General features: G+C 29.7%; 2 protein-coding genes across 2 annotated transcripts; one reads left to right on the top strand and one right to left on the bottom strand.

The window, feature by feature from the left end:
* Positions 1–584: 584 nt before the first annotated feature.
* LOC110663067 (uncharacterized protein At3g17950) lies at positions 585–2,874 on the top strand. Its single transcript, XM_021822274.2, has 3 exons — positions 585–923; positions 1,173–1,322; positions 2,204–2,874. The coding sequence occupies exons 1-3, from the start codon at positions 912–914 to the stop codon at positions 2,678–2,680; spliced, it is 639 nt and encodes a 212-aa protein (XP_021677966.1). The 5' UTR covers positions 585–911; the 3' UTR covers positions 2,681–2,874.
* Positions 2,875–7,139: 4,265 nt separating this feature from the next.
* LOC131180744 (putative E3 ubiquitin-protein ligase XBAT31) lies at positions 7,140–10,124 on the bottom strand. The gene is made up of 8 exons (XM_058148308.1): positions 9,760–10,124; positions 9,519–9,578; positions 9,316–9,387; positions 9,102–9,223; positions 8,861–9,001; positions 8,662–8,769; positions 8,214–8,472; positions 7,140–7,903 (listed from the first exon to the last, which is right to left on the bottom strand). The coding sequence occupies exons 1-8, from the start codon at positions 9,937–9,939 to the stop codon at positions 7,505–7,507; spliced, it is 1,341 nt and encodes a 446-aa protein (XP_058004291.1). The 5' UTR covers positions 9,940–10,124; the 3' UTR covers positions 7,140–7,504.
* Between the last annotated feature and the right edge of the window lie 3,422 nt (positions 10,125–13,546).

The following is a 13,546-nucleotide window of genomic DNA, read 5'->3' as shown; positions in this document are numbered from 1 at the left end:
AATTAATAGTCATAATTATTGACAGTTTCACAATATAAAAAGAAGACTCAATTGACTCTTTTTTCTTAAAATATTATATATAAATATAAATATTTAAATTGACCCCTTAAAAATTTAATTATTGAACTCTCTTTTTGATAAATATAAAAATAAATTACTTATTTATATTAATTATTCAAATTTAGTAGCTCTATTTTTTTTACATAAAAATATTAGTTAAATTGACTTAATTTTATAATCTTATTAAATTTTTAAACAATAAAATTTTGATACTTGAATATCAATTTGAAAATTTTATTTTTGATATGTTTATTTTTCATATATTGACAAAAAAAATTTTCTAAATTCGTTACGGATTATAATACTGTATTTTAAAATTTGTTCGTTTATAAGCATAATTTAAAAAAGTTAAAAATGAAGTAAAACCGTTAAAAGGATTTGACTGTTTGATGATTAGGGTAATTCTGCCATTTAATGCACAGTTTTCTGAACCTAACCTAACCTTGGTCCTTAGCCTGTGTAGTTCACTTCAACAATTTGATAAAGCCACAAATAATTGTGTTTCCTCTTTCTCTTTCTAGTCAACAAAGTTCGAGTAAAGCTAAGAAGGAAGAAAATGCACAAAAATGACAAGTCTTTTCTCTTTTTGAGGCCCTTTTCTGCTTGTTTTTACTCTCACTTGATGCCATATTATAAGCCATTGTTGTTGGGCTACAGTGCAAGTGAAGCACACATCTATTTATAGTTTACCCTTCTCAGCTTCTCAGAATCTATCCAACGAACAGCAACTTGTCTTTTAGAGAAGAAAACACCAAGGAAATGACACAGGCATCATTGTGACTTCTTCTTCTACTTACACCAATCAAGAGAAGCATATATATGAATTGCAAGTACTTCTGGTGCCAGTATATATGGCTCAACAGGTAGTTATTTTGTCTTCTATTTCACTCTCCTGTATTATCCCTCATGGGTTGTCCCTTAGATTTTTTTTTTTCCTTTTTTTAAGATTTTTCTCTGAGTTTCTGAATGTGGGTTTGTGTTCTTTTGCTATAATTTTCTTTGTCACATTGTTATTGTTTCAGATGATAGTACAATTATATTCTGTATTTTCTTTTTTCCCAGACTATGATGTTAAAGGTTTTTGATAATATAGTGATTGTGATGGATTGTAGGAAGAAGGGTGGCCTCTGGGTTTGCAGCCCCTTAATGTGAGAGTTGCTTTACCTAGAACTGGTGAATTTTCTGGATCAGTATCGTTCAACACTTTACTCACTGGTTCTCCAACTTCCTCAACAGATTCCTCATCAGATTTAGACACAGAGGTCAGTAGAGATGGCAGAAAATTTATTTAATTTTTTTTTTTCTTTGGGTACCTAAATTTCTCCATTCGTCATTACCCTTGAGTTTTAGGGGCTTAATTTAGGATTTTAAGTACCCAAAAAGACATATATGACACTACTAAGACTGTAGCTCGTATAGTTGTTTTTGTTTCCTTTTGGTTTGTTTTGTTCATGCCTAAATATGCTTGACGATTCTGCTATTTAACTCGAAATTAATTGCTGTTTCCTGACATGGTTCTCTGTTTCAGCAGTTGGGCTTAATGAAACAATCTGCACTCATTTGAAAGGAGACTATTTGGGCATTGAAGCAAAGTTTTTCTTAATGCTTATAATGAACCCCACATTCCATGGGGTAATGCACACTATAATGATTTGGTTCCCTAATCATTTCAATGCACAAACACTTCATTATTTTGGGTCTGGTGAACTGTTACTTGATTTTTTACTTAAAAAAATCGTAGTTATGTTATATATTGATAATTCCAAGTATTACTACATGTTAGTCTAAGTAATGTGGACCTAAGCAATGCCTTCAAACAGTTCTTGATTCTGATAGTTTTTGCATATCAACCATTCATTTAAGAACATATCTTGCATTTTTGTCCAGATTAAGCTTAAAAGTTCTGTGAATGCAGAGAGTGTGGAAGGCCAGAATTTGTCAAAAGAGAGCAATGAAGCTAAAACACAGGACTTATTAAGCTTCTCAGTACTTGGAAACCTCAAAACCTCATTTTGCAGAACTTGGCTGGACTTTTTTCAACCTTTATTGTGACTTGGATGTTTAAGCAGATAAAAAATTGAATTTTTACACAATCTGGTATTATTTGGCTAATCTGTCTCATTTTTCTCTATGAATAATTCAGTCTACAGGATCTTTCTTCCATGACAGAAGCATTACTCTGGGGAGCCTTATTGGTGTTTCCAACATATTGGAGCTTTCCAGGAAATCATCAAGGGTAAGGAAAGTCGAAGTAATAAAGGAAAAGAAGAGCAACAAAAAACCCAAAACATGGCTTTTCTCTTTATGTTCAAGAGACACCACTGATGCTCAAAGTGTGAACAATCCTCCTTCTCTTGCCCATTTTCTTGCTGTAGAGAGAAGAGCTGCTAATGAATATGGAAGGAATCAAAGCCCTAATATTTATGGACCTGATGAACTTTCCCTAGCTCAGTCTGGCACAGAACCTAATTCACTATTTGTTAATGGCCAAGTTGCTCCTCCTAGAGTAAGTCCATGGCATGAGACTGATGCTGAAAGGAGAAGAAATGGAAGGTTAGATCATAGCAGTAGACATGGAGTTCCAGTCCTATTTTCTTGCATGTGTGGACAGCCCTGTTAGGAACTAAGCTTGTCCAAAATTTTTTTTGTCTTCCATTGATGATTTGATCTTCATGTCCTAGGTAGGGGAACTGAAAAATAAACTCAGTTTTTGTTTGTCTTTAGATCAATGTCTTACACATATAGTCCATTTTACACCAATGGACTCACATATATTCTTGTGCTAGTGCAGAGGTATCTCGCATGGTTAGCTGATATTGTTGTCATTTAGCATGATCTTAATCTGTGATTAATGTTTTAACTGGCAATTTGGGCATTAAGAAGCATTGCTTAATAGATTTATGCCAATACAATTAGGCAAAGTGTAAGTTCATAGCTACAACCATATCTTTTATTATTCATGGAGTTCATGAATGTCAACAAAAACAATCTTTGTACATATACCAAATTGAAGATTTTATATCTCACTGAGGAGAGGCCAATCTTCCCTAGGATTGAGCCTGTGGTCAACAACAACAATGGTTAAGTTCTAATGTCAAGAACATATAGGTCCACTTGGAAAATTTTCCTTACTAGCAAATGGCTTATAAAAAATGGCTAGCTTCCTATCACAAGCAATTGACCCAAATAGCTAGACTTTTCAATCCTGAGAAGGTTCAAAATAATCAAATAATAAATGTCAATGATGGTTTCAAAATCAGACACAAAATCCTCAAACCCCCAATTGTATATTATTATGATTATTGATTATAATAAATTTTATTATAATTAATAACCAGAATATATAAAAATTATACTAAATAAAATTATCAAATACGGATTCTAGAGGGGAATCCATTTAAATAAATAAATATTATCTTAAACCAGTAGGGCATTATTAAAGGAGAGATTGGTTTTGGGTCTTTGGAGGTGTAGTTTTTTTTTTTTTTTTTTTATTCTCTCATCTCAAGAGCCGCACACTGTTTTTTATTCGGATAAGTTTCAACTTTCAACGGATAAGTTTATGTATATTATACAGTAATTTTTTTTATTATTTAATTAAAATATTAAATTAATAGTATATATTTATATTATGTATGTAAAAATATTTTTATATTTTTTATAAAATTATTAAAATTAAAAAATAATTTTTTAAAACAAATAATTTAATTTTCTTTTACTTAGAAAATTATTTTTTTTAATAATTTTTTAAGCGATCCCAACACTTTAGTAATAAAATTTTCACTAAACTTGTTGCCAATTGCTTTAAAAGAGTGCTGCCCTCCATTGTTGGCCTAGCTCAAATAAATTTTGCCCTGAGTTGCATGATTACCAATAATATTATCATTTTAGAAGAAAATCGAGTCAAGTATAATTTATAATTATTAAGGTGAATATATATATATATATATAAAGAGCTTATGATCCTATTTGATGTACTTTCTTGTATGATACTCTAATGGATATTGGGCTTCCTACCAGTTTTTGTAGGTTATAATTAGTTGTGTTTCTTCTAATTTCATTAGGGTCCGTTGGATTGGCTTTTAAAAATGGTAATTTTTATTATCCGTTCCTCTATTTTGTCAAATATTTTACTTTTATCTTTTATTTTTATTTTATTACCATAAAAGTTTTTAATTTTCAAAATTTTGTATTAAAATTCCTTCTTACTATAATTTAGCTAGATTTTTTTACAAAACACTTATACGAGCATTATTCAATCAAATAAATCAAACTGAACTCTCTTAATTCTATAATTTAGTTTAATTTTTAAAATAATTTAATTTGATTCGATTTTATATTATAAAAATTTCAGTTATTTTGGTTAGATTCTATTTTAAAGAAAAAAAATCGATTAAATCAAACCGAACCGAATAGTAATTTTATATATTCAAATCAAATCAAATCAATTTTTGAATTGATTTATTTTTATGAAAAATTTATGAATTATATGTAATTATATATATATATATATATATATATATATATATATATATATTGTTTAATTTCATTGATTAATGGTTATTAGGTTCAAAACAAAGTCAAAATTAGATTAAATAATTTGAAAATTAATTTTAAATTAAAAAAATAGAAAATAAAATCGATCAGTTTGAATCAAACCAAACCGAAATAGAACAATTGGATTCGATTTAATTTTTCATCTATTACAATTCAGTTCGATTTCTAAAATATATAATTCAATTTTTATAATTTAATTCGATTCAATTCAGTTCGGTTCAAATGCTCACCCCTAGTATTGCTTGTATTCGTAATTGTCTGGTGCAACTTGTTTTGGGTTGTTTAACTCCCTTCTACTAAAGAAAATTGCATTTATTTTAATCATATTTTTTTGTTTAAATTTAATCTAAGCATGATTCAAGACAAAATATATATAATAGAAATTATCTATTAAATATATATATTTTATATATTTATATTTTAAATATATAGTAAATTGATTTTAGATAAGAATTTTTTTAGTTTAATCTCTACTTACTTATTTTGTAGAAAATAAATTTTTATGTAAAAAATATTTTTTATAAAATAATTATTTTTAAAAAATATATTTTTAATTATTTAATCATAATATTAAATTAATCGTATATATTTAGATCATACAATAAAAAAAATATCAAAATTTGTAAAATAATTTTTTAAAGAAAAATATTTTAAATTAATTTTTTTTAAATATTTCAAACATTAAAAAATATAAACAATGTATATAATATTTTTTAAAAATATATTTTTTATAAAACTAACTGAGTATAAATTTATAAAAACATCCCTATGCATCAACCCAATTGATCTATCTCCAATGGAAGCATGGATTTTCAAAAAAAAAAATCTTGAATTCAGGATATTTCTGCTTGTGAGATGTGGAATTGAAGACTTCAGAATAAAAGAAATATTTTCACCTGTGAATTGGCTTATCCTGCCTAACTAATAATTAAACCTATATGACATGTTTTCAGATTCATGTGAAATTCTGAAACTTTCCCACACTGCTTTGATTGGAAAATTTTCCAGCATTTAATTTTCTTTCAATATTTTTTTAATCACTAAATATCCTCTGAAATGTCCCATCCTCACAGATATTTTGCTCTTTATTAGATTAGTACAAAGATTTTATTAATCTTTTGACTCAGTGATAGCAACTACTTGATTTTATTAAAGACCAAATTTTAATTATTTTCAAAGAAAGAATGAAGACTTTATGCAATATAAATAATTAAGGCTATGCTTATTTTATGAAAAATAATTTATAAATTAAAAATATTTTTTAAAATATATTTTTAAGAAAATTTTTTATTATTTAATTATAATATTAAATTAATAATATATATTTATTTCATATATGTATAAATATTTTTATATTTTAATAAAATTATTAAATTTTAAAAATAAAAATAATTTCTTTTAAAAAATATTAATTTTATTTTTTAATCATTAATTAATTTTTTTAGTATCTCAAATACTAAAAATATAAAAAAAAAATATTTTCTGTTAAATAATTAGAGTCTTAGACTTTGTTTATTTGATAGAAAAGTTTTTCTAAAAAATATTTCTCAAATTTTCTTACTTTTGGGGTAATAAAAAAAATAATTAATAAAAAATATTTTTCTGATTAAAAGGAAAATTATATTATTTTTAAAAAAAATAATTTTTTATTTAAAAAAAGTCATTTTATATTTTTTAAATTTTTAATAATTTTATTAAAATATAAAAATATATATACATATGTAAACTAAACAAATATTATTAATTTAATATTATAATTAAATAATAAAAAATATTTTCATAAAATATTTTTTAAAAAAATATTTTTTATAAAAAATATTTTTCATATATAAATTATTTTTCATAAAATAAATAAACCCTAAATAAAACAGTGGAAAGAGATAGACATTTTCTTTTATAAATACAAGTTGTAAATTTTTGAGCTAATTTAAATTATTTAATAAATAAATAATCAATAATAAATAAATAAATTCAACAAATTTCAATTTTTAAAGAATTTTTGTTATAAAAAAAAGGTAAAAATTCAGTTTCAATTATTACTGAAAAATGAAAAATAATTGTATCCAATAATTTATTGAAATCATAAGAAAGAGGAGCTTTACCATTATTCTCAAATATACAAAAACAAAAGGCCACCCATCAATGACTCCACCCCACACCAATTTAGGTGAGCCTGCTCCTCATAAGGTTTTGTTTTTTATGTAGGTCCACCTCGTCCACGCGTCCTCGCTGCATGTCAGATCATGTTGATGGGTCCCAACCCATCCATAAACCCTAGTTTCTATTTTTTATATATATATATTATTATTTATATTAGCCAATGGAAATATGATTGCAGATTCACATGACAGGCATCCATCCTCCGAGCAGGCTTTCTTTATTTTTACTTATAATAATATTCCTTCTAGACGACATATGGACATTTTGATCCATAAAATATTATTAATTTAATTTTGCAAAACTTTTATTTAAAATTTTATCTATTTTAATAAAATTTAATAATTTCTTTTAAGCAGAAGAGATTCAAGAAAGTTGATTTTTTTCCCCTTGCTGAAGAAGAAAAGAAATTTCTTTGTTTAATTGCCAATGCCCCTTCAATCTCAAGTAAACAAAGGATACAACAATATGACCCACAGCAACTATATTACCAAACTTACCAACCCAAACCTGCAACTCACATCTCTTGCTTATTCCCCAAATCTACATCGAAAATGGACCTCTCTCTCTCTCTCTGTCTCTCTCTCTCTCTCTCTAAGCTATATATATAACAACTGGGTCCAGCACCGACATCCATTCCTTTGATATTTTCGCACTTCTTTGGAGCACAAGTAAAGGAATCCTTGATTGTTACTTGAAATCTTTGATTTCCAAATGCTACCGAGTATCATTAAGGCTTATCAACCCATTCATTTTCTGCAGCCATTCTTCCCGAGCCACGACCGCCCATTTTTCCAAATGGACTCATCACTGACAAGCCCTTGAAGCTGCTGCTTCCCTCGCTGCTGAAGTTTCGCGACTTCCTTGCCTTTCTCATCTTTGGTGAACCAATCTCTCCAATGTCTTGATCAGCATCATCACAATCCTTGACTTTAGCAACCACTAGGCGTATAATGGCGCTTCGACAGAATGGGCAAACTGGCGGGTTTAGGCATGCAATTGTTGGGTTTGGTTTGTTGTGGCAGCAAAGGGCTAGCGTGCATTGTGCACACATCTGGTGACCACAGTCCTGTACTTCAATTGTGCAAACGTGCTCAAAACATATGCAGCACAGCTCTGTATCGCTTGCCTGCATTATATAATGGCCCAGCAAATAGATTAGTCCCATAATTTCCACTCTATCTGCTAACTTTTCTCAATAGCTCAGATGATATCAGACTGTTAATACAGACTCAACTTGGCCTGAATTGGACTTCATTCATAGAAAGTAGCAGAAAAAGAACCAAATTGCTAAACAAAAATAACTATCTATAACGATGTGAACTGGGAATAATAATAATGAATTGAAGAACAAGTTTTAAAACTTGTTGTGCTGACCAATCACAATCGAAGAGTTTGAAACTCTAGTAAATTAAGTCCGGACCAGAAGAACTATTTACCTCGGATATATTGTCATCTGCACCAGTATCAGAATGTGATGGAGATGGAAGTGAATAAGCAGTTCCCTTCAAGATGTTCTTTTCCCTCTCCCTGTTTGCGTCCATTAAAGCACGTTCTAGAAGAGCTTTAGCCTCCTGATTAAGCTCACTGATGAATTTTAAAGGTGATGGCCAGACAAGAGGCTCAGCTGAAGAAGGATTTAGTAGGGCTGCACAAGCTCCATGCTTATGCTTCAAAGCAACCAGATAGGGTATTCTCCTGTGTAAGGATGATCATATTAGTATCAATCATCCCTAAAGAGGATGTGTCTTCTAGTTCCAAGGTATAAGAATATAAAATATGACTTTTTTGGCAGTAAAAATCATTTAATTGGACTGGCTACATAAAAAATAAGGATTCATCATCAAAAGGATGAAGGAAACCAAAATGAAGAAGATTGAGCTATACCCAGATGCATCTCTTTGAAGACGATCTGCACCCCAAGCTAGCAATTCACGGGTGCAATCAAGAGATCCTCCTCTGGCTGCCAAATGAAGAGGAGTACTCCCTGGGCAGCTGTATGCAGCAATTAATGTATCAATAAACAAGACAAATCAAATCCTCATAGAATAGAGGAGTAAGAAAAAAATATCCATTTAACCATTACCCATATCCGCCTGTTGAAGCACAGACAAGAGCTCCATTGTCTAACAAAATACGTACACACTGGGGTCGTCTTTGACGGGCTGCTAAATGCAGAGGTGCAGCTCCTCTACCGTCTCTAATATTGACGAACCGCGCATATCCCCTAGATTTGAATTTCCATACAGGTTAGTGAGGCATAATCAATTAAAAGAGCAAAAAAGAGGGAGAATTTAATCAAATCTTGAGGAACAAATGATAGTTACCAAGAGACAGCAACAGGGCTAGATTGAGCAGCAGAGAGTACAGCTTGAAGGCAATCAGAATGGCCGTAGTAAGCAGCATAATGCAAGCAAGTTCTTCTATTAAGTGAATCAAACTTCAAAATCTGATTAAATCACAAATTAAAGATTACCGTTTTCAATACCCAAAGTTAAAATCTATAAAAAGAAGAAACAGAAGATTCCAATTTTGGCATACATTTGCTCCTGCTTCGATCAGCTTTTTCAAACAGCCGATTTTGCCATGCATTGCAGCCAGCATAAGTGGAGTCTACACCATTAACAATCAACAAATCAAAATTACTGTTAAGTAAACGTCAAAGGCAAGGAAGAATAAAACACAACATCAAACAATTCAAAGAAACTGAGACTTCACATTCACAAACAATCAGAAAACACAACCTGCTTGTGACGATTTACAACATCTGGATTCACAGATCGCTCCAAAAGCATAGATAAAATCTACAAATTATCCCAAAACCAGAAGAAATCCATTAGCATTCACCAAAACCAAAAACCATTAACCAAAAGCAAGAGAATCTCAAGAAAAACGCTAAACTTTATACACAAAAACAAAAACCCCATAAGTCCACAAAAACACCAAAATTCAATCAAAAAAACAAGCAAAAACCAAGAACCCCACCTCGATCCGGCCATTGGCAGCAGCAATATGGAGTGCAGATTGGCGATCGTAAGCAGTAGTTTGATGCGTAAGGGATGGGTCTCTCTCCAGCATAGCCTTTACAGTGTCCAAGTCACCAGACTGCATGGCACTGAAGAGCCCATGTTCCTGAGTCGTTGCACAACTGAGTCCCTGACCCATGTCTAAAATCTCACTCTCCTTAAAACCGGGCGCCCACTTGGCTTACCCACTTGACCCCGGCATCACCGGAGAGGCGGTGCACCACTGTCCTCCGCCACCTTCTCCGATTAACAGAGAAAAATGGTGGCTGGCCTGGCCTGGCTCTTTCCGCGTTGGCCTATTGAGGGAAAGTTCACATCTTTAAGTAGTACTACTCCCAAGTCTAGAGAGAGAAAGTCTTAGTATTGGAGTTTGGAGCTGCCCGGAGCTGACCGTGTCAGTAAGTATTCGTGAGTCCGGGCAACAGTCAGATATTTGTTCGGGCAGTTTTTAGATTCCATAAAGCAGTAACTTACTTTTCTTGTCTAAATCTGGGCCTGTGAATGATCTCAACCGTTGAAACTCGCAGTGCTTTATTCTTGACAGTTTGATTTGAAAGATTATAATTGAAGGTGTAATTAGTAAAATTAGTGGTTAATTACTTCTGGGTTGCTTATATTTGGTAGTATTTAAGGCCAATTAATGAGCGGCATGGGGTTGTTTGGAAGTTTGTTTTACTAATTTACCCTCATCTATCAGTGATTATTACACTTGGTGGTCTTTGTCTGCTCAGAGTGCTTCTTAGCTCTGAGGCCTGAGCCTCTCAACAGGAAAATGAAAGAGACACAGTATCTGATGTTAAGCATTCAAATGACAATTATGCCCTCACAGAGAAATGTAAACATTTCTATTATTTAAATTAAGGGGATTTTATTTTGTCTTGTATAATTTATCCAATTTTAAGTCATGCATTATTTAATAATTTAATATTTCTATATTAAAATTATTAAATTTAATTTTATAAAAATAATAGTATTATTAAATATATTATTTAAGTTATTTAATTTTTAAATATAAATATATTCATTATTGAATTAAACTAATTTAATTAATTTTTTATTAATTATTCATTAAATTAACTTAAAATCAATTTAACATAAAAATTGTAACATTATCTAGAATTATAAAATATATATAGATTAGCATCAATTTTTTAAAAAAATATATAAAATAAAAAAATTATGATTATAATCATTAAAAATGTACAATTAAATAGTATTTTCATATTATTATATTTTAATTAACTTTAAAGTATCAATTTATTATTTCGATAGCTACCAACTTTTTCACCGAAAGCAAAGTGTGTTTTTGGTTAAGAGAAAAGGGAATTATAAAATTTGAATGTGATGCATGTAAATTGAAAGAGTCGTAAAGGAAGTGCATGGAAAAGCAAATTAAAGCCAAGAATACCAAATTTCAAAAGCAACCTCTTCGACTGTAACTCCAAATCAAATCAAACCCTAAAGCAAATTTCCTTCCGAATTACTTGCTCCAATGACCTTCGCTTCTCTTTTCACAAACAACATTTTGGAATACTTTTCTATGGATTTCATTTCAATTGTGATTTCCAAGCTAAAGCAAAGGTATAGAATCGACAGCAAACTCCTCTTTCAATTATCCTTTATTATAATTGTCATGTTTCATTCTATTTTATTGTGATTGTGAAAGAGTTCAAATTATAAACAAATAAGTAAACGTAAAATAAATTATATTTTATGTTGTTTATTCTCTTAATTAATGGTTGATATTGATGTGGTCCAACCACAAGTGTACGGGTTATACAAGTAATATAGAAAAGATATCGTTCCTACGAAGAGTTGTGTTAATGATTGAATTTTTTATATAAAAATTGACTAATTTAAACTATTTTTGAAATTCAAGTAATAGATTGATAGATATTGAAGTATAAAATCTATATATGCAAAATTAATAATCTAATCAACAATGTAAAGATTCAACTAAATTTGCAGTAAATTAAAATAAGCAAATTGAAATATGGCAAGATTTAAAATGGCAAACAATTAAATTCAATTAGAAATTAACAATAATAAAAGGGTGATTCTAGAGTTTGAGAGTTCATATTCAATCTATTTTGAGATTTTTAAATTGATTATCCAATCTTATGGAATTTACGGGTTTTAAGAAGATTAATCCTTAAATTCTTTGAATACTCTTTCGAGTGAGACAAAAAGTGCCTTAATCAATCTAATCCTACTTTCTTTTAGTTAAAATTAATCAAGACCCATTAAGTTCCTTAATTAATCTGTAAATCCTCTTAATCCTTAGTCTATTTCTAGATCTAAGTTAATTAAGTCCAATTTCTTAATTATCTATCACAAGATTTTTTCCTTTCGGTGCTTCAAACATGGATTAAGAACAATACTTAATGGGATCCTACACTAAGTATGTCATTGAACACACAAGAAATGGATAAAATTTCATTAAAACCACAAAATATGGATTACCCAATCAAAATCCATAAAATATCTCAAATATTATATCTCAACTCCAGAATCTAATGAAAACTACTCACTATCCATAATATTTACAATAAATTCTAAGTAAATATATAAATAAATATTAAATCTAAGCTAATAACTAAGAAACCCAATACAATAAAGGTAGGAAATAGGGAAGAAAAGAAGAAGAAGCCAAATCTGATCCAGAAAAGGGAAGTGGCGCCCCCTTGCTCTGTTTTCTAACGTTTTCTCTACCTCTCGTCACTTTCTTCTTCTTTCCTTCTTTTCTAAAAATGAGACAATGACATTTTTATATCTTTCTGAAAAGTAGCCCTAAAATGGTGTGTTTGAGTTGAGGTTTGCATGAGGGAATCTTCTGGCAGCTCATTATGAAAAGTTGCACAAGTTGTGCAAGTTTCTTATGCAGATTTCATACAAAATTAGTGGTTCCAGATGCTTCCCGTGATGTTGCATAAACTATGCAGGTTGGTTGTGTAGTTTCTTCAAGCTTTGGAGACTATGAAACTGCATAAGTGGACTACACAAGTTATGCAATCCCTTATGCAGTTTTCGACAGGTTTTTGGGCCCTCTGTGTGAAGCTACATAAGTAAGAAATAAGTCTACATACGTCATGCAGTGACTTATGCAGATTTTGGCAAGAAAGCAAAAATTATTTCTTCTGCCTGTGCAGAACTACATAACTTATGCGGTAAATTATGCACAATTTAGCCACTGCATACTTCAACTTTCAAACTTGTTTTTGATATCTTTGGCTATAGAAATCACTGCTAATTGGCAAAATTTCTTTTTTTTTTTTGTCCCTCAAAAACGTCATTTTCCCTACAAAATAAAGTAAAATTATAAATTAATTCAAAAATTGACAATCATGAAAAACTATATAAATAACTAATAAAATTAGCTAAAAGTTACTAACAAATAAATAAAATGGCCATAAAATCAAACCTAAATGACTATACAAAATGCATGTATCAGATATGATCAAGTTTCAAGCCAGAACTGAATCAATTCTAAAATATTAGGATTTGAGATCGAACTAAAGGTTTTCTCTTAGTTTTGATTTCAATTTGATCCAATTTGTTTCTACTTTAATTCATTTAGTTCGATTTAGTTTTATCAAATTGATTAAATTTAAAAAATATATATATTTTTTGTTTTTTATTTAAAATTAAATCGAGATTATCAAAATTGATCTGATTACAATTTAAAAGCTATTCGAGCCCATGTTTACTCTCAATATAGAATGACTACATTCGTGAAATCTTCCACC

Source organism: Hevea brasiliensis, chromosome 6 (assembly GCF_030052815.1).
Source record: "Hevea brasiliensis isolate MT/VB/25A 57/8 chromosome 6, ASM3005281v1, whole genome shotgun sequence".
NCBI lineage: Eukaryota > Viridiplantae > Streptophyta > Magnoliopsida > Malpighiales > Euphorbiaceae > Hevea > Hevea brasiliensis.
Note: the sequence above shows the minus strand (reverse complement) of the source record. Positions and strands in the feature narration are given on the sequence as shown.